The sequence below is a fragment of the Molossus molossus genome, unplaced genomic scaffold (assembly GCF_014108415.1).
Source record: "Molossus molossus isolate mMolMol1 unplaced genomic scaffold, mMolMol1.p scaffold_m16_p_10, whole genome shotgun sequence".
Classification (NCBI taxonomy): Eukaryota; Metazoa; Chordata; class Mammalia; order Chiroptera; family Molossidae; genus Molossus; species Molossus molossus.
In genome coordinates, this window is record NW_023425345.1 from 14579489 (window position 1) to 14604008 (window position 24520).

General features: G+C 45.7%; 1 protein-coding gene across 1 annotated transcript in view; it reads right to left on the bottom strand.

Moving 5' to 3' along the window:
• The window catches only part of UTP20 (UTP20 small subunit processome component), a 96470-nt gene that overhangs the window by 3670 nt on the left and 68280 nt on the right, over positions 1-24520 (bottom strand). Inside the window, exons 41-58 of the mRNA XM_036250972.1 lie at positions 22671-22942; positions 21518-21657; positions 21129-21285; positions 15743-15841; positions 14428-14595; positions 12615-12781; positions 11848-11989; positions 10605-10721; positions 8695-8865; positions 8334-8465; positions 7531-7641; positions 5703-5782; positions 4984-5053; positions 4679-4861; positions 3828-3959; positions 3257-3389; positions 1162-1349; positions 371-442 (exon numbers count right to left, since the gene is read on the bottom strand). Of these exons, the coding sequence (XP_036106865.1) occupies positions 371-442; positions 1162-1349; positions 3257-3389; positions 3828-3959; positions 4679-4861; positions 4984-5053; positions 5703-5782; positions 7531-7641; positions 8334-8465; positions 8695-8865; positions 10605-10721; positions 11848-11989; positions 12615-12781; positions 14428-14595; positions 15743-15841; positions 21129-21285; positions 21518-21657; positions 22671-22942 (2534 nt within the window). The remainder of the gene's footprint in view (positions 1-370; positions 443-1161; positions 1350-3256; positions 3390-3827; positions 3960-4678; positions 4862-4983; positions 5054-5702; positions 5783-7530; positions 7642-8333; positions 8466-8694; positions 8866-10604; positions 10722-11847; positions 11990-12614; positions 12782-14427; positions 14596-15742; positions 15842-21128; positions 21286-21517; positions 21658-22670; positions 22943-24520) is intronic.

Consider the following 24520-nt stretch of genomic DNA (forward strand, 5'->3'; position numbering starts at 1 on the left):
GAATTCTAAGAAAAGGAATTCAATATTATAATTTAATATAAAAACAATCAATCAGTGCCCTTTAAAGCTCCAGTCACAATGGGGAGTAGACAAGACTAAAGATGAAGAGATGAAATAAATAGCTTCCCACTTCATTGTCCTTATTGGGAATTTTAAATGCAGCCAAGAGTAGTCCCAGATGGACTCCAGAGTCAATTAGATATATGTGCATAACTGAACATGTATTTGAATATTTGTTTATATTTCATTTACCTCCAAGCATTAAACTAGGAAAAACAAAACAAAAAGCAAACAGCAAATGTGAACCTATTCCTAGACTGCTGGTAGAACAGGTCTCTTCTACTGAACTGGACAGGATTAGTACACTTACCTGGTCTCCTTGAGACTGATCCAAGAACTTGGAATGCAACTGATGGCAAGAGGCGAGGGCGATACTTTTCATCTGTGTAAAGAATCAAAAATGGACACTGGCAGACACGATGCAAGGTACTTCTGAGTAACTAACCATAATAATACAACTGAGCTACTTGATTTTGTTTTGCCCGCTTGTATAGATCTGGAGAGGGAAGGTTCATGACCAAAATTGTATGATGGTTCCCTCCTGCCTGCCACAAGCTTGGAAGCTGAAGGAAACGGGACACTTTCAAGCTCTGGGGAGATCTAGATATGATCCCTGAACTCATTAGAAGAGAACTTGGCAACGTTCCAATAGTTTTCCCTTCCTCTGTTCTTTCCTTCTGTCCTCATTCATCAATCTTCAGAGTTCCCACTGTGAGCCGGTGTGCGAGGCACTAGGAAACCAGGGACGGACATGACACAGTCCCTACCTAACATTTTCATGAACATGACTGCATTTAGTTACCTATAAGGTTACGAAGGAGGCAGGACAGACAGTATCTTATTTTTCAATGACGAGAACTTAAACATGTATGATGAATGAGCTAAATAAGCAAAGCAGAAGTCTGACTGAACTGACCGTCTAAAAATTATCTTCGAAAAAATGGGCCTTGAGGGTGACCGCCTCTCGGGTTCCTAGCGTCCCTGCCAGAGACTCCACGCGCTCGTGGTGGGCTGGACGTTCTCCCAGGGGCCAACCCCAACAGCTCCATGAACCAGAGCGTCCCACGGGTCACGAGGAAGAAAGGTTTTAGAGAACTTTACCTTTTGGTCAAGGTCCCTTGTTAGGAACCTGATTGCTACAGGTGGTGAGAGTTTCTTTTTTGTTTTCTTAACATTTCGTTTTCTAATAAGCTCCTCTGGTTGGCAAGAGGCAAAGAGCAATCCAAAGATCTGGGCCGCCGTGAGCCACACCCAGTTGTGCGGATGTCTCAGGTGAGAGTACACGTGACCTGGGGAACCAAAACACGTTCTCAGGTGTCACAGCCTTCCGGACTGCTGGCAGAGGACTGACTGGGCATTTCTCAGTGCCTACTATGTGCTTAGATTTGGGAAGTGGACGTGAACAAAACAGGCCCTGCTCTCCGGATGCTGTCAGGTGGCTAGGGAGCAAACGGAGCCCTCGCATGGCCCGCCCAGAGGTGCACCTGGACTTCCGGCGCCACAGGAGCGGTTCCGAACTCGGGAGAGACGGTGGCGCCGACGTTTACAGTCCCTACATCTAAATTACGTGTGTATGTATACTTTCACATATACAACAAACGCGCTTCTCGTCACTAATGAAATGGGTGGCTCCGCCCTGGCCGGTTTGGCTCAGCGGTTAGAGCGTCGGCCTGCGGTCCTGAGAGACCCAGTTCGGTTCCCGCTAAGGGCACGTACCTCGGTTGCAGTTTGTCCCCGGCCCTGGTTGGGTCGTGCGGGTGGCAGCCACTCGATGTGTTCCTTTCGCATCGATGTTTCTCTCTCTCTCTCTTCCTCTCTCTCCCTCCCACTCTACCTGAACAAAAAATGGAAAAATGTCCTCGGGTGAGGATTAAAAAAAAAGAAATGGGCGGCTCCAAGCAGCGGATGGGGAGGCACTGTCCATCGGTGCTCTCTCTGTGCGGGCAGAGGGCTCAGACTTCACAGCAGCTCTGCGAGCTTGGCACTGTCATTTCACTTTACGTTCCAGACGAGGAAAGGGACTTTCAGAGGGGCTACGTGACATGTCAAGCATAACAGGCAGAACCAAGCCCAGGCCCAGCTCCATGTGGCCCACAGCTCATACTCTTAAACAGGCCTCCTCAAAGGTCACACTCGAGCGCACGGCTGCTCTCCATCTGCCGCACGTGGAAAACAGTGGAAAGCCTTGTGGTGGTGGGAAGCAGAATTACAATTCTGGACGACTCATGTCTTATCTGAGTTTTAGTCGCTGTTGTATTTCATGCACATGGTTTTACTTCGGTTCTACATGAACCTGTGTAATAATCTAGACATGTCTCCGGGGAGCCAGACCGGGGTAGGCCGCATAGTAATTTAGTAGGTATTATATCTCACAGGATCATGAGTTCTTTTAAAATAGACGGGTACTTAAAGCATTCATTCCAATATCTATTTCCTACCGACTAAACAAAATTCAATATATTATATTAAAAATTAAGTGTTTTTCATTTAAGAATGATATACAACTTAAATATCTCATGGAAATGACATGGTTTAGTAAATTATGGCATATTTATATGATGGACTATTTACAGCTATTTAAAGGGATAGCTACTAGTACAAACAGGATATAAAAGTTTACATGGAATTATGCAACCTCAAAACAGCACCCTCCAAAAGATTGAATATTCTTTCTTTTATAAATGAAATGTGTTACTTATGAAGTCATGTATATATGTACACACACACACACACACACACACACACACATTTTCACTGTAATCATTATGAAAGGACCCTTCAAATCTTTTTCTTATTGACTTTTCCCCTGACATACACTTTCTTTAGTATTCCTTATTCTGCCCAGCCAGTGTGGCTTCAGTGGATTGCATCAGTTCATGGACTAAGAGGGTTTGATTCCCGGTCAGGGCACATGCCCAGGTTGCAGACTCGATCCCCAGTAGGGGGCATGCAGGAGGCAGCCGATCAATGTTTCTTTCTCACTGGTGTTTCTATCTCTCCTTTCCACTCTCTCTCTAAAAAACCAATTAAAAAGACATAAAAATAAACATGATGAATATCTCCTATAAATAAAGCTGAATAAAGATTCTTAAAAATAAAAAAAAGTATTCATAGTCTAATTTCCCCAAACCTGTTTTCAATAATTCTATCACAACAAATGTTTCTTTTTAGATTTAAATAAAAAGACAATACTTACTCCAGATTTTACTCAAAGTCTGGGCGGGCTTGTTAAACTGAACAATGTTACACTCCTTGATGAGTTTACTTATCAGTGTAAGAAAACTGAACAGAAGGCGATCCGCAGCTTTTTCTTCAGTCTCTTCTATGATCTAAGAACAGAAAGATACAAATGAAGACAATTCAAAGCATCTGATGGACACCTGCATTCCAGCGTGTAAATCTACATCAGGGTGTCTCAACCTCAACACTGACATTTGGACAGGATACTCTGTTGCTGTGGGAGGGTGCCCGGTGTCCCATCGGATGTTTAGCAGTGTCCCTGGTTTCTACCCATTAGATGCCAGTAGGACATTGCTAAATGTCCCCTGGGGGACAAAAATCACTCTGCTTGAGAACCTCTGACTGCCCTATACTATGGGAGGATAACTTACTTTAACCTCATTTAAAACAAGAAGATCCAACTACATTGAATCCTTGCTTATATTAATAAAAAGCATTTTTGAACACATTATTCAATCTATTAGCTATACCACCTTAAGCAAAACTATAAAAATTGCAAAACTTTTATTTACTAGCAAATAACTTACATCTTCAAAGTTTTCAGGATCAATTTCCTTTTCAATCACAGGGAGAACAGTTCTAAGTCTTCTTTCAAAAGTGACTCCTTCACTTTCCACAAACAAGCCACAGACCAGGGCGGCCAGCTGTCTGCTTAAGCGCTACCAAAAACAAAGCACAAGACAACGTCAACACAGCCTGGGAGGCTGTTTCCCAACTGTAACATGAAGGTGGGCATGACTCTGTTCTCAACAGTTCTTTACAAAACCCGAACTAATGGAAAATGGATCACTGGTGACTAACAAGAAGAATACAGAGAAATCTTCATATCTAAGAACAACATTTTAAAAAAGTGATATTCATCATTATCCACTGAATAATACATTTTTTTCTCATTTCACATTTTAAAAAAATCGAAAGAAGTTTCACCCCTTCTCCTCCAATTCTGACTTTCATGCTTAAACCATGACTAAGACACGACATGTGTTTCTGTTCCACAGAAGATGGGCCGGGAGATGGTGGGCGAGGCCGCAAGCGTACACAAGTGCTGACACAAACTCCACCCCTTCGACCGAGAGGGCGAGAACGGAAACAGGTCCTCCCTCGTCGGGGGCTGGTTAAGTAAACGACGCAAGTCCATGCAGTGGAGCGACCGGCTGGCATGAACTGGACGGTGGGAACGCGGGTGATTCTTATGTTCCCGCTATAACTGGTTACCTTTACTGAAATTTTACTATAAGAATATATTATTAACATAATCAAATAAAAACAATAAAGCTATTTTGGAAAAATTAATTCAACAATGTGTATGTATTTTTATTTGAAGTACAAACACCAAACTAAGACTTTCCATTGAAATATGACTTAAAGCAACCCTAACCTTCTCTGCTCCAAACCAGGTGGTAACCAAACTGAAAAGCCAATCTTTCTTCTCGAGGCTGATTTTGCTGAGTAAGGATTTGATCGCCACGGATGCCATCTTCTTACACGTGGCAGAGTCGTCATTCACCATCATCAGGCACAGAGGAATAAAGAACATGGCGCAGTTCTCATGGAGCAGTCCCTGGAAGGAGACGGGCTCGCTGAGCACCCAGACTGCGCCCCACGGAGGCCCCTACAGGGCGGACCGGGGGCGCCCCGGCTCGAAGGGAACACGGCTATCAGTCTGTCTGTGCTATACGGTACCTGAGGGAACGTGTCGAAGAGATAAGCAATCATTTCCAAGGCGGACCCTCTCCCAGTCTCATGTTCGTAACTAGGGCAAAACAATTAGGACTTGTTAGTCATCTTTTAAATGTACCAACAATGATTTTTAAGAACTTAAAACACTGTCTCCAGATGCCAGTCTATTTCTTAAAAAGTGGGGAAAACGCCATTTTCCCAATTAAAAAGAATTTTTTTTTTTTTGTTTATGGATTTTAGAGAGAGAAAGGGAGAAGGAGAGAGACAGAACTATCGATGAGAGTGAACATCAACTGGCCGCCTCCTACATGCCCCCCACTGGGGATTGGTCCCACAACCTGGGCATGTGCCCTGACCGGGAATCGAACCGGAGACCTCTTGGTGCATGGGTCGACGCTCAAACACTGAGCCATGCTGGCCAGGCTATTTTCCCAATTTTAATGCTTGTATGTATCATGCTACTGTGACGTTTTACATGTGATTTTGTTAGATCTTTACCATTCTCCTAAGTGGACTCAATGACAATGAATGGTCAGACTGAAAGCGACTCACAGAACTGCTACATGAAGCCATGAAGGTTTGCCAGTTGAGTCAATGACTTATAGGTCATCCCCAGAGAATGGGCCATTATGCTGAGGTGTGTTCTCTTTAAGACAGCCGCCCACTGAGAGGAGAGAAGAAACTACCCCACCACCTCTGTGTAATTTGCAGCTTAAACTTACGTCAGTTGAGCGAGTATGAATTCCAAGTTTGGTCTCAATTTATCACCAAGGGGATAGTCAAGAATATATCTGAGGAAAACCTAGGAACAGAAGTCACACAGGTTATTGGGACCCTCTCTCTTCAGGATTCCTGTCTCCTAAGCTGCTTTCTGGGACACAGTGGTAGTTTAAAAAGACCTTTTAGAAGAGTGATCGGTTAGGTGAAGTTGGCCTCCTGCTGACAACTGTGCCTCTTCCTCTGCTACCACTTCACTTACCTAGGTCCTGCCCGACACGCCTACCAGTCCAGTCCTGGCCTAACCCTGCACAGCTGTTCAGGGCTCCAGTCCAAGCTCACCCGTTGGAAACTCCCGAGAGGTGGTGTGGTGTGTGGACTGAACATGGATGTGGTTCAGCCCTGGATTCCCCTTCAGCACGAATAACATTAACACTGCTAACTATTGCATTTACTAGACACCTTCTATGTGCCCAGCCCTGGGTTATTTCCCAGTTCATTTTCATTCCTTCCTTGGGAAGCAGGTGATGCTGCCCCACTTTACTGATGAAGAGAATGAGTTTGGCAGAAAAGCAATCTGCTCCGGTGGCAGTGCCTAGTCTGTCTGTATCCAAAGGCTCTGCTACACACTACTAAGCCTCTTTTATAATTAACTGTGAGAATCAGGCACATCGTTAACTTTCCAGGCCTGCTTTTCCCCAGCCATACAATGGGTACTGTTTCTTTTGAAAGACAGTTACAAACAGAAGTCATGCTGTGTATGTGAAGTGCTGGGCACACAGTTAGTGCTTAATAAATAGCAGCCGCCCTCCTTCTTAACAGGAGTTAAGAAAATTTCCTCTTAAGACAAGCTTCTTTCCTTTCCTCTGGCCTCCTGAGCAGCCCAAACCCTCCTTACACGCGAACTCCCTATTTCCAGTTCAGACCCTTCCGCCTCTGGGGCTGCAGGCGCTCCAGGATCAGGGCGGACAAATGCACGAACACAAATATGCTCATGTCACCCCCCTGCCTGTTGCTTTCAACAGTGTTTTTTTTGCTATTCTCGGAACAAAGCTCTAAATCTTTAATGAGACCACAGGGTCTCGCCTGACCTGGCTCCCTCCTCTTACCTTCATTTAGCTCCCCAACAGCTCAGCTCTTACTCACCTCAAGGTTTACCTTCCTCTGGCATCTGTCACTCCCTGCACCTCCCTTCAAACCCTGCTCACGTGCAGTGCTTGGGAAAGCCTGCCCGACTCAGACTCGGGTGGCTCTCCACCCGATCGTACGCTCTTCCAGTTCGTCGATGCTCAGCAGCATCGTTTTCCCCATTGTAACATCTGAAATAGGGATGTGTCTTACTATCGATGGCATCTTACCCTTGTGTCAGTGTTTTGTTCTGAGACATGTAAATGACAGTGTCCTGTGATAAAATATGGTAACACTCTTTCTTCCTGGCACTTATGATGTCTGTAATTATGTAATTATTTGTGGAATTTTGTCCTGCGCCTGTCTGCTGTAAGAATTTCGTTGACTGCTCTTCCAGCAGCGCCCGACACACAGGGACATGCCTAAGCAGTCGATGGCTGGACCCCTGGGTGGACATCCCTGCACGGGCTAGCTTGCTACATCTGACTGAACATGCCAGATGGCGGGCTATCCTCAAAATGCTCCTCGTTAACTGAAAAATGCCCTATGCCAAGGCTGAGACCCTCCTGCACCTGGAGTGTAACGGGTTCCTGAGTCACAGGTTACAGTATCAGTATGACAAAGCCGTCTTTGGAACGCAGTGTTGACACCTCTCTATCTAAGGCAGGGCTCAGCCCTTGCTGTGGGAGTAAGCTCTCTACACACCTGTCTGCACTGGACTCGGACAGGCTCGCTCTGCCCGGAAATGGCCAACTTGGATACTTTCCGCATCACATCATCGATTTCTGGGACCAGCAACTTTCTTGATAAAATGGCCTAAAACACAGAAGGAAAAGACATAGTCTGCATGTTTTATTGCACATGGGCATAAGCCGCCCTGATGTCAAAGTGGTCACAGGCAATTCTCAAACATAATGAAAGTACCTCCAGAAGAAAAATAGTATGTACTTAAAAAACATTAAAACAGGCAATTTGTTTTTCAAATCCTCACCCAAGGATATTTTCATTTATCTTCAGAGAGAGCGGGAGGGAAGAAGGGAGGAAGAGAGAGAGAGCAAGAGTGAGAAACATCGACATGAGAGAGACACATCGACTGGCTGCCTCCTGCACAACCCGACCAGGGCCAGGACCAGGGACGACCGCAAACAAGGTACATGCCCTTGACTGGAATCGAACCCGACTCTTTGGTCCATGGGCCAATGCTCTAACCGCGGAGCCAAACTGGCCAGGGCCTAAAACGGGCAATTTTATGTTATGTATACTCTATCACAATTAAAAAAGGAAAACAATGTCCAAAATGAGAAATACAGGTGCATACCTGTATTTGTACAGAATTCCCTGGAAGTATTAACAGAGCTCACATTCAAACCTTTTAATAACCACCAAAATCATCTTTAAATTACTTAAATTTGAAAGTCAACCACTAGTCACAACACTGTGTTCCACGTTTTAAATATCTGACACGAGGCTCATAAACGGTCAAGTCCCACATTCTGACGGCCCCGTACCTTAAGGAGACCAAACGCAGTGGCTTGTCTTGATGTATCATAAATGTCCTCCTCAGCATACGCTAGTAGAACCTGGAGCTGCTTTTCGGTTATCTGGTAAGACTTCACTTTCTTCACAAGTATGGTCACACACTGCAAGTTCAACAGTGAGGTTAACAGCCAGGATGTAACACATCAGGACCCAGTGAAATCACGAGGACTGGATACAACATCAAGGCTTTTCACACAAGAAACCAAGCTTCTGGTCTTAGCAAATTAATCTGGAAAACATTTTGACCAAGACCACAAAGGACGATGTGGAAACTAACTTTGATGTTAATCCTGGGCCTGGTTTTTTCTAAGTGGAAGTGAAAACTCTCACCTTGAAACAATTTACCACCAGGTGGAAGTTCTGACCCTTGGCAGCCCCAAGTTTTGCGTAGTCCTTCAGCAGAAGGAAGAGCTGTTTGGTCAGCTGCTCCGCTTTTGTTTCTATGGAAGGCAGAGAGAACCTCAAGACCCAGATCAGGCACTGCAAAGCGCCCGTGATCACCTGAAAAGCAAACCAAACCACACCAATCAACTTATGAAGTGACCACGCTCAGCAACCCTGCAGCCAAGGCTGTGCACTCTCCACCCAGCCATGCTGAAGGGATAAAAGCTCTGCCCAGGCCTCTGAAGAGCTGAGCCAGAGTGTGAGCAGACAGGGACGTTCCCGTCCCCGCTGCAGAAGAACTCACTGCTCTGCAAGGCAAGGGAGGATGACCCACAAGGTCACTTACCCACATGGGTAAATGATGGCACAGACTGGCCAATCTTAACAAATCAAATAAACACATTATAAATGAATTTCCTATTTTGTTTTTTTTTTTAAAAGAGTGTTCTCAATTGGGTGTTTTTTTTTTTTGGTTTGTTTATCTTGTTTAATATGTTTCTATTGATTTTTTAGAAAGAGAGGAAGGGAGAGAGAGAAACGCTGCTTGGCTGCCTCCTGCACGCCCCCTACTGGGGATCGAGCCGCAAACTGGGCACGTGCCCTGACTCGGAATCTAACTGGGACCTCTCAGTCCATGAGACAACGCTCAATCCGTTAAGCCACCCCAGCTGGGCTGTCTATATCCTTTCTTCTTTTTTTGTTAATCCTCACCCAAGGACATTTTTCCATTGATTTTTTTGATAGAGTGGAGGGCAGGGAGAGAGAGAGAGACACCGATGTGAGAGAGACACATAGCTGCCTCCCACACGATCCCAACCTTCAACCCAGTTATGTGCCTTTGACCGGGAATCGAACCCGAGACCCTTCAGTCCCGAGGCCAACGTTCTAACTGCTGAGCCAAACTGGTCAGGGCATGAATTTTTGATTTTCTAAAATGGCACTTCAATGGAATTCTTACTAAGCTTGTATTAGTACACAAGACACTCCAATGAGTATTACAAACACAAAGATAAAAAGGACGCCATCCCCTCTTTATGGAGCAGATAGCTGGCTCAGAAATAAAGCATGGGACACAACGAAGTGTAATTTAATACAGTTAACTCCTGTGCAAAGGGATAAAAAGTGTGCTGGGGCCGACTGATTTACACGAGACTCCCTGCACTTCCAGGCCAAACCTTCAGGAGCGCCTAGATCCGCTGTCCCTAGTTCAGCTCTACCCAGTAGAGTCCTACTGCTCTGGCTGCTGGGATGGACTTCCTGGGCTGGATTATGAAGACACAGAGGGAAAAGCTCCAGAGTCAGAAAGAAGGGGGCATAAATCCCAGCTCTGCAGCTTTTACCTATTGGACTACAGAGCTGTCACTCATTCACCTCTCGAAACCTTTGCCGCAAAACAGACAACCTGAGGAAGTGGGAGGGTGTAGGCTTTGGAGTCTGAGACCACATCCTAAAGCTATTATCTGGGGCAGTCACTTAGTCTAAGGCCTAGTTTTCTCATCTATAGAACAGAAACAATAATAATAAGTGCCCCGTGGATTGTTCTGAGGATCCATAGCACTGGGTAGGGGCGACAATGATGATGAGGTGACGATTACTGACACGGGGACATCACCACTCACCCTCATGAAGTTGCTACAAGGATCAGATGAAGTAATTATTGTAGTTAGAAGGGCTTTAAATCTTGTAAAAGGCTATCCAAACATATGGGATTACTAAACTGGGGAGCTAATACAGGGATAGAGGTGGTTTATAACGTCATAAATCCCTTTAAGAGCCCCGTTATCTGTGGTGCTGAGCCTAGAAGTTAAGTCTCGGCATTCTGCACGACCCAGCTCTGTGAAGGACCAGCTGCTCACCTTCACATCCATGGAATCCAGGCAGTCTATGAGCAGAGACACAAAAGGATCCAACATTTCCAGAATGTGCTCACTTGAAGACTTGATCTTGGAAGTCTTCAGACTCAGATGCAGCAGCTAAAGATTTAAAAAGATATTTCACAGCAAGTGCCCATAAGACCAAATGAGTAAGGTGAAGGTGAAATGATTTTAAGAGACAACCTGGAATGTTTAGATGCTTCCACTTGATATATAAAAATTTTGAAAAAAACAGGAAACTGCCTGGGCGAGTCTCAGTAAGTGAAGAAGTGGGAGATGACTGTGCAGCTGAGATTCTAAGTCCATTTACCACATGGTTACCGAGCATCCCCTCTGACTCCCGGCACGGGCTCAGCCTGCAGGATTGCTGCAGTGACCAAGACGGACACGTCCCTGCACTGGAAGATCTCAGCCAGGGTGACAGACTCTCGGAAATAATTAACTGTAAATGCAGGGTTGTATGGGGGTCTGGGCAGAGGGGGATGAGGTACTAGGGCAGGAACAGGGGAGCCTTTAAGAACCAAGGGAAAGCCATGTGTGGCTGGAGTGTGCTGGAATGTAGTGTGAGGCTAGGCCCTTGCAGCCCACACGAAGAACTAGCTCCTCTAGGAAAAATAAAAACCAATGAAGGGTTTTAAAAGGAAATGAAATGATCAGATTTGTGTTTTTAAAAGCTCACCACTTTTTAAAAAAATTCAAAGTAGTTCAGAGGTGCAGTCATGGGCAAAGCAATAACAAAACCATAATAAATATTAAGTCGGAATCATTAATTTTGAAAGAGTTACAGTATCGAAGTAAATACTGGAAGAGATAAATAGTAAATGGACCAATGTACCTTTTTTTTAAATCCTCACCCAAGGACACTTGTACATTCATCTTCAGATAGAGTGGGAGGGAGTAAGGGAGAGAGAGAGAGAGAAACATCGATGTGAGAGAGACACAGAGTGGCTGCCACCCACAGGAGCCCAATGGGGGCCGGGGACAAGCTGCAACCGAGGTACGTGCCCTTAGCGGAAACCGAACCCGGGACTTTCCGGTCCACGGGCCGACGCTCTAACCGCTGAGCCAAACTGGCCAGGGCTGGACCAATGCACCTTTAAAAAAAAATTCCATAATTTATTTACAGTGAGGCATGTACAGTGGAAACAAGCAACAGGAGAGATTGAGCAAAGTAGTGAAAGGCACAGACCACTGGGCAGTGAGTCCCACCTAGGGTACTTCTTACCCGGAGCCCAGACTCGATGAAGATGTGCATGTTCGTCTTCCTGCTCACAACTGCTCTCTGCCCGCCACGAACTGGGGTTGGGGGAAGCAGAAGACAGCTCTGGGGTGGCAGACGTGGATCCGGGGCAGGGACTGCTGCGTTTCTGCCAATCACAGCAGAAGAGAAAACAAGAGTTGCATTCCCATTAGCTGCAGCGGCACTCTCTGGGGATGAGAGCTGAGTACTAAATAATGTGCTATTTGCTCTGGGCTTTTTTCTCCCTTAACCATGTGAGACACAGAGGAACTACTCCGAAACTCAGGTGAATAGCAAAGGGACATTCCCTTTCTTTGATTTCTGAAAACAAATGCCGAGGAGTCTCTTTTAAAACACAGAAGCAAAATCTAAAGGAAGTTTACAAAAACATTATTTTAAAATCTTTTAAAGTCTAAATCTCTATTTGATCAGAACAAGAGGTATGTATTTAAACTCTACTCTGAGTCAATCAGTATCCCAAACAGAAATGGTGTCAGACAAACGCCCCCAAGTCAGCTGCTGTCACAGCTACCTCATCATCAGAAACATGATCTCACGTGGAGATGTGTCACTTGGAAGGACCTCAGCCCAAACAACACAGAGTAGAACCATCTTATAACTCATAAATATTAAGGTGTTTTTTTTTTACACTACAGCAAACTATTAAGTTAATCCACTTAAAACTGAATGGCTTATCAGAAAAAAAGCACCAAAATGAAAGTTGTTTGTTGTTTTTTTTTTTTCAAACTTACTTTTCTTTTTCTGTTAACAGGGGGAGATTTTCACTGACCAAACCATAACTGAGCAACAGAATGGATTCTGCTGTCATTTCCTCGTTGATAATTAATCCTGCAATGATTCGGCGTAAAGTCTCGTGAACTTTCCGGGCCAGTTTTAAACTCGTGGTGTTTTGTAAGATCTAAAGGCAAACACAGATGTCATGCGGTAACAATCGCATTTGCATTTGTTGTGATAGTAGCTTTTTAAAATATACATATATTTGCTTTTTAATATTTTTTTTTCTAATTGAAAAAAGAAACATCTTGCCCTGGCTGGTTTGGCTCAGCGGTTAGAGTGTCGGCCCACGGACCAAAGAGTCATGGGTTCGATTCCGGTCAAGGGCACGAACCTGGATTGCAGTTTGGTCCCTGGCCCTAGTTGGGTCATGCGGGAGGCAGCCAGTCAATGTGTCTCTCTCATGTCCGTTTTTCTCTCCTTCCCTCTCTCTATCTCTCCCTCCCACTCTGTCTGAAAATAAATGGAAAAATATCCTCGGGTGAGGATTAAAAAAAAAAATTCTTAATACAATTTCAAAGAGATATAACATATCAAGTCAAATCGTCACCTCAACCCGAGAAAACCAGGGCCAGCAGTGTGGCTGACCTGGATGTCCCGCACCCCGCTCTGCTGCTGGTGAGGCCGAGGGCACGCGGCCGTAGGTGTGACATGACGCTGGTAAGATGCTGACCCTCCAGGTGCATTAAAGCTGTTTCCTTGTACAGGGTCTGGTACTAACAACTCTCATTACTTTGGAGGGATGATATACACGGAAAACACACGTGCTCTGTTGACTCTTTTTCAGGCTAAATGCTTTCTGGCAACAGTTATGGAGTTAATCCAGCACCAAAACATCTGGAATTATAGTGAACTCCTGCCACTAGATAGTCTTTTTGCTCTAGTTTTAAATATTTTTTTTTTTTTTTATCCTCACCCGAGGACATTTTTCCATTTTTTGTACAGATAGAGTGGGAGGGAGAGAGAGGAAGGGAGAGAGAGAGAAACATCGACGTGAAGGGACACATCGAGTGGCTGCCACCCGCACGACCATCCAGGGCCGGGGACAAACTGCAACCGAAGTACGTGCCCTTAGCGGGAACCGAACCCGGGTCTCTCCGGACCGCAGGCCGACGCTCTAACCGCTGAGCCAAACTGGCCAGGGCTTGCTCTAGTTTTAATTCATAAAACTGTGATAAAAAGAATGGAAATGTTTATTGAATGTCCACCCTGCAACAGGCACAGAGAACTCTATGAAGGGAGGTAAATTACGTTGCTGCCCAACAGGACAGAAAGAAACAGCGGAAAAATGTGGGCTTTCGATTGGAAAGACCTGGAACTAAATCTCGACTTTCCTCCTTAACCATGTTCCCTTCTACCTTCCTGAGCCTGAATTTCTCTCTCTAAGATCAAGTACCATCGACTTCACAGGTTGGTTGTGCAGATTAGAACAGACAGTGAAGCGTAATGTTTAGGACATAATATATGTTCAACAAATGCCAGTCTTCCTCCTCTTGGCATTCTGGGAGAACAGTCTGACTCCAAAGGCTCTGTTCTTAGTTGCTGACTGGACTCAGCTGGACTATTCACCTGCTCTCTGATTCTCGCTGCCTTTCCTTCTGCATCGCATGGTTCACATCAGGGAATCTGATTCCTGGATGAGCACGCTTGCCTCAGGGCTGCCATCTAGTGGCCATATGGTAGTGGTGTCCTTGCACCAGGGAAAGCAGTCAAGTGCAGCCAGGTTTGCCCCGGGAGGCTCCTGCACTGCACGCGAGTCCTCGTCCTCACCTCTTTCAGCGGAATGATAAGTTTCGTAACCTGATCTTTTCCTACAAACTTGCCCAGGATTTCATAAGATTCGTAACTCTTGCTTCTTCGGGCCTCCATGACTTTGGACAGGATCTGCTTTACTTCCTTCTCTTCGGCAATGGCACCAAACAACTCATGGTTAAATATCTTTAAAAGAAAAAAGCCACAGTGAGACACGCCAACATAAGCAGTCTCTGAAAAGCGCATTGGCACGCTCAGGTCTAGGAAAGCAAGCTGGACTGGACTGAAATGAGATGGGAGGAATTTTTATTAGATTTCACTTTTTTCCATGTAGTTTAGAGACCAATTACAAAAAAACAAACACAGAAACACCAGAAGGTTTATACTAATGGGAAACAAAGAGGAATGCAGTAAGTTTTCAATGTCGTTAGGTCCTGCAACCTTAAGCAAAATGACACACAACAAACCCAATTCTACCACAGACTAACCAGTATCAACATCCCATCAATGTCCATGAAAGGGCATTGTTCAAGGACCTGCTGCACTACAGGATGTATACGTATAACTGTGTGACACACAGACAAGTCTTAGCTATTACCAAAGAGTGGGTTATTTTGCTTTAAGAATCTTCATGACATTTGCAACTGAGTTATCAACATTAATGCATTTAATTCAAAATGTTAGTATCTGCAGTTTTAAATGAACAAAACATTGTGTGGCAAATTTAATCTCTTCTTAATCCTACCCCCAAATTATCAAATTATTCAATTTTAAAAGTTGATTGTTATTCATTTTTCACTATTATAAAGCTCTGCTAAATACACTTTTATATAAACCCAGATCTCATCTCTGATTATTCTTTTAAAACAGATTTTTGGAGGGGGTAGGGGTAAACCACAGAACTTATATGCATGTGTGCATGAACAATGGACATGGACAACAAAGCTGGGGACAGGGCGGGGAGGGGGGTATCAGTGGGGGAAAAAGGAGAAATATCTGTTACAAAAATAAATAAATTAAAAAAAAAGAGAAAGAAATGGAAACTTTACCTTAAAAAAAACAAACAGATTTTTGGAAGTGGTTGAAATTTTGCTCAATGACAATTTCCTTTCAGGAAAGGTTATACCAACGCATAACCTGCGGCAGCGGCAGCGTGCCCAGCTCACTTCACCTGGATCTCAGCTTTCTAAACCCGCTAATCTGAGACGTGAGACAGGCACTGATTTCATTTTCGTAGGCTATAATTCTTATTAGTTTGTAAATTGATTTTTTTTGGTGCCTTTTGCCCACTAAAAAAAACCAAAACTTTGGAATTCCTTTCTCTAAACCTTACCTCAATCATTATATCTAGACAAGAGTCCAAATCTCCGACTTGCAGCTTACAGGTGAGGCCATGCAGCAACATGTAAACAGTGAAAGTCAGCACGTGGACCTGGAGAGAAATGTGGAAGAACAGTGAGTGCTAAGAATCCCACATTAGAAAGAGTAAGAGCTGAGAACGGCTGCAAAGGAGCACTCGGGGTGTGTCTCTGTCACCGCTGCAGGGAGCAGCTCTGACAAGTGATACATATCATACTGTCATCTGAAATCCTTCAACCAAACGGTCACTTTGTAAAAGAAATGCTCAGAAACACACGATCATGCTTAGGATTACAGTGACTAAACCAGGCCAGGGATTTATAAAGGTGCAAGGGCCTTAAACTTTATAATTAACCTGTGAATTAAGGAGTTCACAAATGTTGAATGCAATCAAAGCTGGTACGTAAAGTGTTGAGAGAGACACAGGTAAGTTTCTGCTCTCAAGAGTGAGCACAGCTAACAATCCCGAGAGCCTACCACAGGCTAGGCACACAGTGATACCTCACAGGCCCTGACTCATTCGCTCCTCACCCCTTCCAGCTATGATGTGGGCGCTACGTTACGGGCATTTTGTAGAAGAGAAAGCTGAGGCAGACAGGTCAAGTGACTTGCCCGGGGTGACTGGGTAGGAAGTGGCGGAGTCAGGATGCGGAAGAGATGGCTGGCCCCAGAGCCCAGCCCTGCGTCACCGTGCTGTGCACCACAAGCTTTCCGAGTCCCTACTGCTTCCGGCGCTGCCAGACCACCACAGGGACCACCACCTAATGACCACACGTCAGGGACACACACTTGGCTGTCAACACGCAGACTGGATTTTAAAGACATGGTTTCAGATGTATCCACTTGGGACCTTTCAGCACTTTCACATATTTACGACGTTTGCTAAGGCTTTACATGGTTGTAGAAAGTCCTTTTGGAAGGACGAGGAATGACACCTGAAGGGTACAATTTTGGGAGCGTCTACATGATCAACACTCGAGCCCAAACCAGTTGTCCTCCATTTTAATTATTATTATTTTTATTAAGTTTACTGGGGTGACGTTGGTTAATAAGATCATATAAGTTCCAGGTGTACAATTCTTTAGTACATGGTCTGTACACTGCATTGTGTGCTCACCACCCCAAGTCAAATCTCCGTCCACCACCATGGACTTGACCCCTTTATCCTTTACTGCCTCTCCCTATTCGAATTCTTTTAATAAGTAATAGGGTAAGCTTGAAAAACAGGCTGGTTAGCCCAGCCAGTGTGGCTCAGTGGACTGAGCGTCATCCCACGGACTGAGAGGCCCCGGTTCGATTCCCAGTCAGGGCACATGCCTGGGTTGTGGGATTGATCCCCAGTAGAGGGTGTGCAGGAGTCAGTCAATCAGTGTTTCTCACATAGATGTTTCTATCTCTTTCCTACCTTCTCTCTCTCTAAAAAAAAAATCAGTGAAAACATATTTTCAAAAAAAAAAAAAAGGAAGGAAAAACAGTTTGGTTAAAGAAGGGCTACTCATTTAAATACCGTAGGTGCTCCATTATATTTTGAGTAAATCCTCCAAGACAGAGCTGTACTTTATCTTTGTATGCTCAGTGCCTAACAGTCTCTCACACAAAATGCTGACAAATAAATGCTGGTTGGAAGAACAGAATGAAAATCAAAACCGGCAGGGACTGGTAAGACGGAGAAAGCGCTACCCCCCCAGGGAAGACGGAGAAAGCACTCCCCCCCAGGGGAGACGGAGGAAGCACTCCCCCCCAGGGGAGACGGAGGAAGCACTCCCCACCCAGGGAAGACGGAGAAAGCACTCCCCCCACCCAGGGAAGACGGAGGAAGCACTCCCCCCCCCAGGGGAGACGGAGGAAGCACTCCCCCCCCCAGGGGAGGCGGAGGAAGCACTCCCCCCCCCCAGGGGAGGCGGAGGAAGCACTCCCCACCCCCCCAGGGGAGACGGAGGAAGCACTCCCCCCCCCAGGGGAGGCGGAGGAAGCACTCCCCCCCCCCAGGGGAGGCGGAGGAAGCACTCCCCACCCCCCCAGGGAAGACGGAGAAAGCACTCCCCCCGCCCCAGGGAAGACGGAGGAAGCACTCCCCCCACCCAGGGAAGACGGAGGAAGCACTCCCCCCCAGGGGAGACGGAGAAAGCACTCCCCACCCAGGGAAGACGTAGAAAGCACTCCCCCCCCTCAGGGAAGACGGAGGAAGCACTCCCCCCCCAAGGGAGACGGAGGAAGCACTCCCCCCCCCAGGGGAGACGGAGGAAGCACTCCCCCCCCCAAGGGAGACGGAGGAAGCACTCCCCCCCCCAGGGAAGACGGAGGAAGCACTCCCCCCACCCAGGGAAGACGGAGGAAGCACTCCCCCCACCCAGGGAAGACGGAGGAAGCACTCCCCCCCCCAGGGAAGACGGAGAAAGCACTCCCCACCCAGGGGAGACGGAGGAAGCACTCCCCCCCAGGGAAGACGGAGGAAGCACTCCCCCCCAGGGAAGACGGAGGAAGCACTCCCCCCCAGGGAAGACGGAGAAAGCACTCCCCACCCAGGGAAGACGGAGGAAGCACTCCCCCCCCTCAGGGAAGACGGAGGAAGCACTCCCCCCCAGGGAAGACGGAGGAAGCACTCCCCCCCAGGGAAGACGGAGGAAGCACTCCCCCCCAGGGAAGACGGAGGAAGCACTCCCCCCCCAGGGAAGACGGAGGAAGCACTCCCCCCCAGGGAAGACGGAGGAAGCACTCCCCCCCAGGGAAGACGGAGAAAGCACTCCCCACCCAGGGAAGACGGAGGAAGCACTCCCCCCCAGGGAAGACGGAGGAAGCACTCCCCCCCAGGGAAGACGGAGAAAGCACTCCCGCCCCCAGGGGAGACGGAGAAAGCACTCCCCCCCCAGGGGAGACGGAGGAAGCACTCCCCCCCCCAGGGAAGACGGAGCACTCCCACTCCCCCAGGGGAGACGGAGGAAGCACTCCCCCCCCAGGGAAGACGGAGGAAGCACTCCACCCTGTCACAAGGGACACAGAACACAGCTGTAAACCTGGCAGGATGCATAGAGCACCTACTGGGGACAAACACCTGCACGCAAGTAGACCGAACATCCCATGAGTTTACCACTGTACTGTACCCGGCATCCCTCAGCCTACATGGGAGTGGGTGCCAGGATGCAGAGAAGCCTAGAAGCCCCTTGAACAGTAGAAGAGGGGACTCATCATGCTCCAAGAGTGAGGAAACCCACCCCCTCTTTCTAGTCTCCATTCTCCGACACGCAGCCCCTCAGCACCCATGGTGAGGGTCGTGGCAATGGCCTGGAAGTGAGGACTGGCAGGAGGCACAAATCCGTGGGAGGGGCACCCCCTTCCTTCAGTGGCCCTGCCGTTCTGAGGGTGGGCCAGCGCTGGTTGCTTTTCTCCCTGTCTTGCGAGCACTTGGCCCCGACAAGGGTGCAGCTGCAGGAAGTATATGGCAACATGGGAGACAAAGCCCCAGCTTTCTAGCCAGAGAACTGAAACATACAGAAAATCAAGTGTTAGCAAAGACACAGAAGAGGTAAAGTAGTAAACGGAAATTTCAGAACTGAAAAACCCAGAATAAGAAACTCACTGGAGAGGCCCAATAGCAGGGTGGAGAGGAATAAGGAGTCAGTGAACTTGCAAACAGACTTATAGAAAGTATTCAATGTAAACAACAGAGAGGAAGGAGACGAAAAAATACATCTAAACAGAGCCTCAGTGACAAGTGGGATAAAAACAAGAAGTCTAATAGTCATTTCATGGGCGTCCCAGGAGAGGAGAGAGTGCAGTGCAGAAAAAGTATGAGACGAAACAGTGACTGAAGACTCAACTCTGGTGAGAAGCTCAGCAAACCTCAAAGAGGGTAAATGGAAAGAAACCCACACTGACCCATCATAAACTGCTGAAAAGTGAAGTGAAAGAAGAAGTCTTCAAAGCAGCCAGAGCAAATGCATTACTTAGAGGTAAACCATGACTGACTGTTGGGCATTGCTCAGGGAAGGGCTAGAAGGAAGTGGTATGAGAGTTTTCAAGTGCTGAAAGAACCGTCAATGCAGAATCACATGTGCAGTGACAGTATCCTGTGGGTGAAGGTGAGATGAAGACATGCGCAGATGAGGGAAGACTAAAGGTAATCTGCTGCCAGCACCTTGCTCTACAAGATCCTACAGGAAGTTCTTCAGTCCGAAGGGAAACGATACCACAAAGCAGCTTAGAAATTCAGAAATGAAGGAAGAGCAGTAGAAATAATCAATATCTGGACAAAATAAGAGACAACTCTTCTCGAATTCTTTAAAATGTTTGATGATTAGAAGCAAAAACTTTAACACTACCTGGTGTTTTCAATATATGGCAATGTAATACATACACATCTATAAAGCAAAAAGAGAGGGTGAAGGGACCTATTTGGTATTCATGTTCCACTTGAAGTGGTAAAATAATGACTCTCAGTAGATCATTAAAATTAAGTGTGAACACGGCAATCCCTAGAGCAGCCACTAACAAACTATACCAAGAGAGATGGTCAAAATGAACACTGATATTTTCAGTGTGCTAGCCTTATAACGTGTCGAACAGGAACCTGACCTATGCACAAATCAGTACGTGGAAGGTAAAGCTCACGACCAGGAGTCGTGGCTGGACTGGAAAAGAACAAGCTACAGAGGCCCTTCAGCTGGAGACCACCACTTCTTGCAAGCTCCCAGGTGCCGCTGGGGGCGCTGGTCCGGGCCCACTGGGAGTGCCGAGGAGCAGCCAGCCAGGGCCCTACTCAGGGAGCTTTGTATTCCAGCCCGAGATCTTACTATTTTTATCACTTATATTGTATGTTTCAGCTCTTACACCAATGTGTATGTTCTCTTTCTTTCACATTTGTGGCAATACATGAACCCAGAGAATGCAGAATTTGATATGAAGTGATTTAAGAGAAAATGATAGGTTATGTAACCTAAACCTGTAAGGATTTTTAAAAAATCAATTATAGAAACTTCTAGAAATACTGATTAGAAACTTTTGACTACTTTTTTTTCTCTTTTGCTTTATTGATTTTAGAGAGAGGAAGTGAGAGGGAGAGAGAGAAACATCGATGAGAGAGAACATCGACTGGCCACCTCCTGCATGCCCCCCATCAGGGATCTGGCCCACAACCTGGGCATGAGCCCTGATCGGGAATCAAAGTGGCGACCTCCTGGTGCATGGGGTCAATGCTCAACCACTGAGCCACACCAGCTGGACATTTTTGACTATTCTTGACTGCTATCTCAGTGGATCAACTATACTGAAGACAGACCCACAGAAGCATGACTTTCAGTGTTCAAACTGCAAATACGTAAACTCCAACCCAACCTGAAAACAAAGCACATGATGCAGCTTACCTGATATCCACGCACAAGGGTAGTCTGCAATTCTTTTAAAATGTATTGTAGGTAGCGCACACCCAGGTCTTCTATTATTTTTGCAAGAGTGCTACGTGCAATGTCCCTGACTTCTTGTGCTCTATTCTTGAGGAGGGCACACACTTTCAGCAAAATACTACAAAATGAGAAATTAAAAAATGACTAATCAAAAAAATAAAAGAAACAGCAAATAATAAATATGAACATCCTTCTCTCTCTCAATTGCCCATAAACCAGATTTCCCAATTAGGATTGTAAACCACAGCAAATGGTGACAGCACTTCTCTTATTCCTGATAAAAGAGATTCAAGTCAGGAAGAAAGAACCAATTTTTGATTTTCACGGAACTCTTCCGATTGTCAACATACCCCGGCAGGTTAGCTTCCATGACGTCCGACGGGAGGGACTGCATTAGCTTAACCATGGCAAAAGCTAAAGGAACTCGAACCACCTCCTCATCATTCACAACCTTGGATTTTATGAGCTTGTGTTCTTCTTCCCTTTTCGTCTGTAAGAAAAATTTACATTAAATTAAAATGAAGACCAATAGACCTGGGACCTACCAACACTGCAACCTTTCATTTGAATGACAAGCTCCGTTGATACAGCTTATGCCCATTTCTGAGTGTACTGCCTTAGAAAACAAACTAAATTACGCAATTTGAGACTAACCCTCTAAAAATTGTAAAAATAATAGGGATATAAATGTTGTTTCAAAAGAGCAACCAGAAAAAAAACAAAGCCAAGTTTTCACTGATGTGGGTTAAGATTGCTATGAACTATATAAATTTGCATCAACTTGGACTTTCAAGTGTTTGAGTGACATTGTCCATAAGAAATACACCGCCACAAATAAGGTTATTTACTAAGATATAAAACGACCAAGTCAGTGTTTTACACCAGGGGCTGGCAGAAGTTTTTCTGTAGAGGGCCAGATGGCCAATATTTCTGGTTTGTCTCTGTTGAAACCCCTCAGCTCTGCTATGGTAATACAAACCAGAATTTGAACATATGTAAATAAACTGTGAATAACTGTGCTCCACTAACACTTTACTCACTGAAACAGCCGCAGGCTAGAGTCAGCCACAGCCAGTGTGCCAGCCCATGCTCTGTACTGAGTCGGAAGGGCTCTGGCTTCATGCAAGTCCACTGCTGAAGGTTATCCCTGTCAACCAGCTGGAAGATCATTTCGAACAGCAGTTGAAGTGGCCAAGAAGTAAAAAGGGGAAACAGACTCTAATTTTCAATAACCTGTTTTCGAAATGGAAGCCACCTTACTATCTACTTCAGACCTAGACAAGCTCCATCCAGCACAGGAAAACCGGGACGAGGGCACACTGCTGCCCAGCTGCGGCAGGAGATGAACCCAAAGGGACGGGGGAGACGGGAATTGTGCAGTGTTGAGATAAAAGAACATCCCCAAACTGAAGTCAATCAGTAACAGTGAGGAGCCTCAGGCCGACAGGGCCCCACAAACAGCCCAACTCACACAGACCTGCTGGCCCCGAAGAGAATGATTACCGTAGATGCCAGGCATTTATGTAGCCGGGGTAGGATATCCCCAGTTATGGCTCCTTGGATATTTTTAATTGTCTTCTCCAGTTCTTCCTTGTTCCGAGGAAGGGAAGAGAAGGCCTGGGAGACACACTCGGTTTCCTTAGCTGCTGCTCCCTCACCGTCGGCTGGGGCGGGGTTTCCCAGTTCTCCGTCACTCCCACTTTCCACGTTTTCCTCACCCATGGGCTCTAGTTCCACGGCTTCAGGCTCTGGCAACTCGATCGCTTCTGCTGTGTCTATGTTTAGCAATGACAAAAGGCATCTTAAATTGAATAAAACAGAGTCTTCTCTACCAACCTCCAATAAAAAATATCTAGTCACCAACTGCAGGCAGGCAAGGTAAGTGCTGAGGAAACCACAGTAAATGAGGGTTATGGGGTGACGATGTTTTTTCCCTCACAGTTGAGAGTCTAATGAAGAACAGAGACAAGTACACTGACCATTATAAAAGAGTGTGTCGCCCGGCCAGTGTGGCTCAGTGAATTGAGTGTCCTCCCATGGACTGAGAGGTCCTGGTTTGATTCCCGGTCATGGTACGTGCCCGGGTTGCAGGCTCCATTCCCACTAGGGGGCGTGCAGGAGGCAGATGATCAATGTTTCTCGCTCACATTGATATTTCTATCTCTCTCTACCTTCTTCTCTCTCTAAACCAATGAAAAATATTAAAAAATAAATAAATAAAGGAGTGTGTGAACTTTGGGAGGATCTTAAACAAAAGCAAGCTTCCAAAGTACTGTGGTTAGAAGTTTCTAAAAGCAAAAACCTACACTGACGACCAGGAAAATCGTAATGGCAGTCATCAGTTCTCATGCAGAAATTCCCTTGCTATAGGGTTCTGTTTATTAAGGAAAACTAGGCAGCATATTATTGTGGGTCAGGTCCAGCCGTGGCTCTGTTAACCAGCCATGTGACCACAGTCAGTTAACTTAACCCTAGTGGGCTCTGGATTCTTCACTAGTAAAATGAAGACAGCACCTTGCAAGGCTACTGTGAGGATTAAATGAGATCAAGTCTAAATGCAACTAAAATATGTTTCTGACACTTCACGGACGTTCAGAAAATGGCAGTTACTAGTCTTTGTTTTGTTTACTGGCTGAGTAGCTTTCAAAAAGTTACTTTATATTCCTGAACCTTAATTTCTCTTATCAAAAATACTGGGTAACTAATAACTAAGGTTCTTAGGAGGATAAATAACATAGTGTCTATAATCCCAGCTCATAGAAGGTGATCAAAATATGTTATAAACTTCAGTCTTATATAAGAAGAAAAGAGTTAAGTAAATTCAGTACTTAAAATTTTTAATGTTTCTATTTATGCAAAATTTCAAAATGCAGATTCAACTGGCTAAAGATAAACTGTTCAAGGGCTTTAATACGGTCCAGCGGGTGTGGCTCAGTGGCTGAGCATCGACCCACGGTCGCTGGTTTGACTCCTGGTCAGGGCACATGCCCAGGTCGTGGGCCACGTCCCCAGTGGGGTCACACAGGAGGCAGCGATCGATGTTCTCTCTCATTGACTTTTCTATCTCTCTCTCCCTCTCCCTAAAATCAATAAAAGGAAAAAAATAAAAAAATAAAGGGCTTTCGTACATTAATTGTTTAAAACACAAATGGTTCCTACACATTCAAACCCATCTTTTTTATTCATTAATGTGTTTCTAGAATGATTTTACCATGAGTCAAAGAATTAGAAAATTTTGAGTAAAAATGTTGGAGGAATGCAAACTGAGGGCTAGAATATTTAAATGTCTTTAGTCAAACCAATTAGGACAGATACCTTGGCCAATTTGAGGGTTCATTCTTCTCCGTACATTT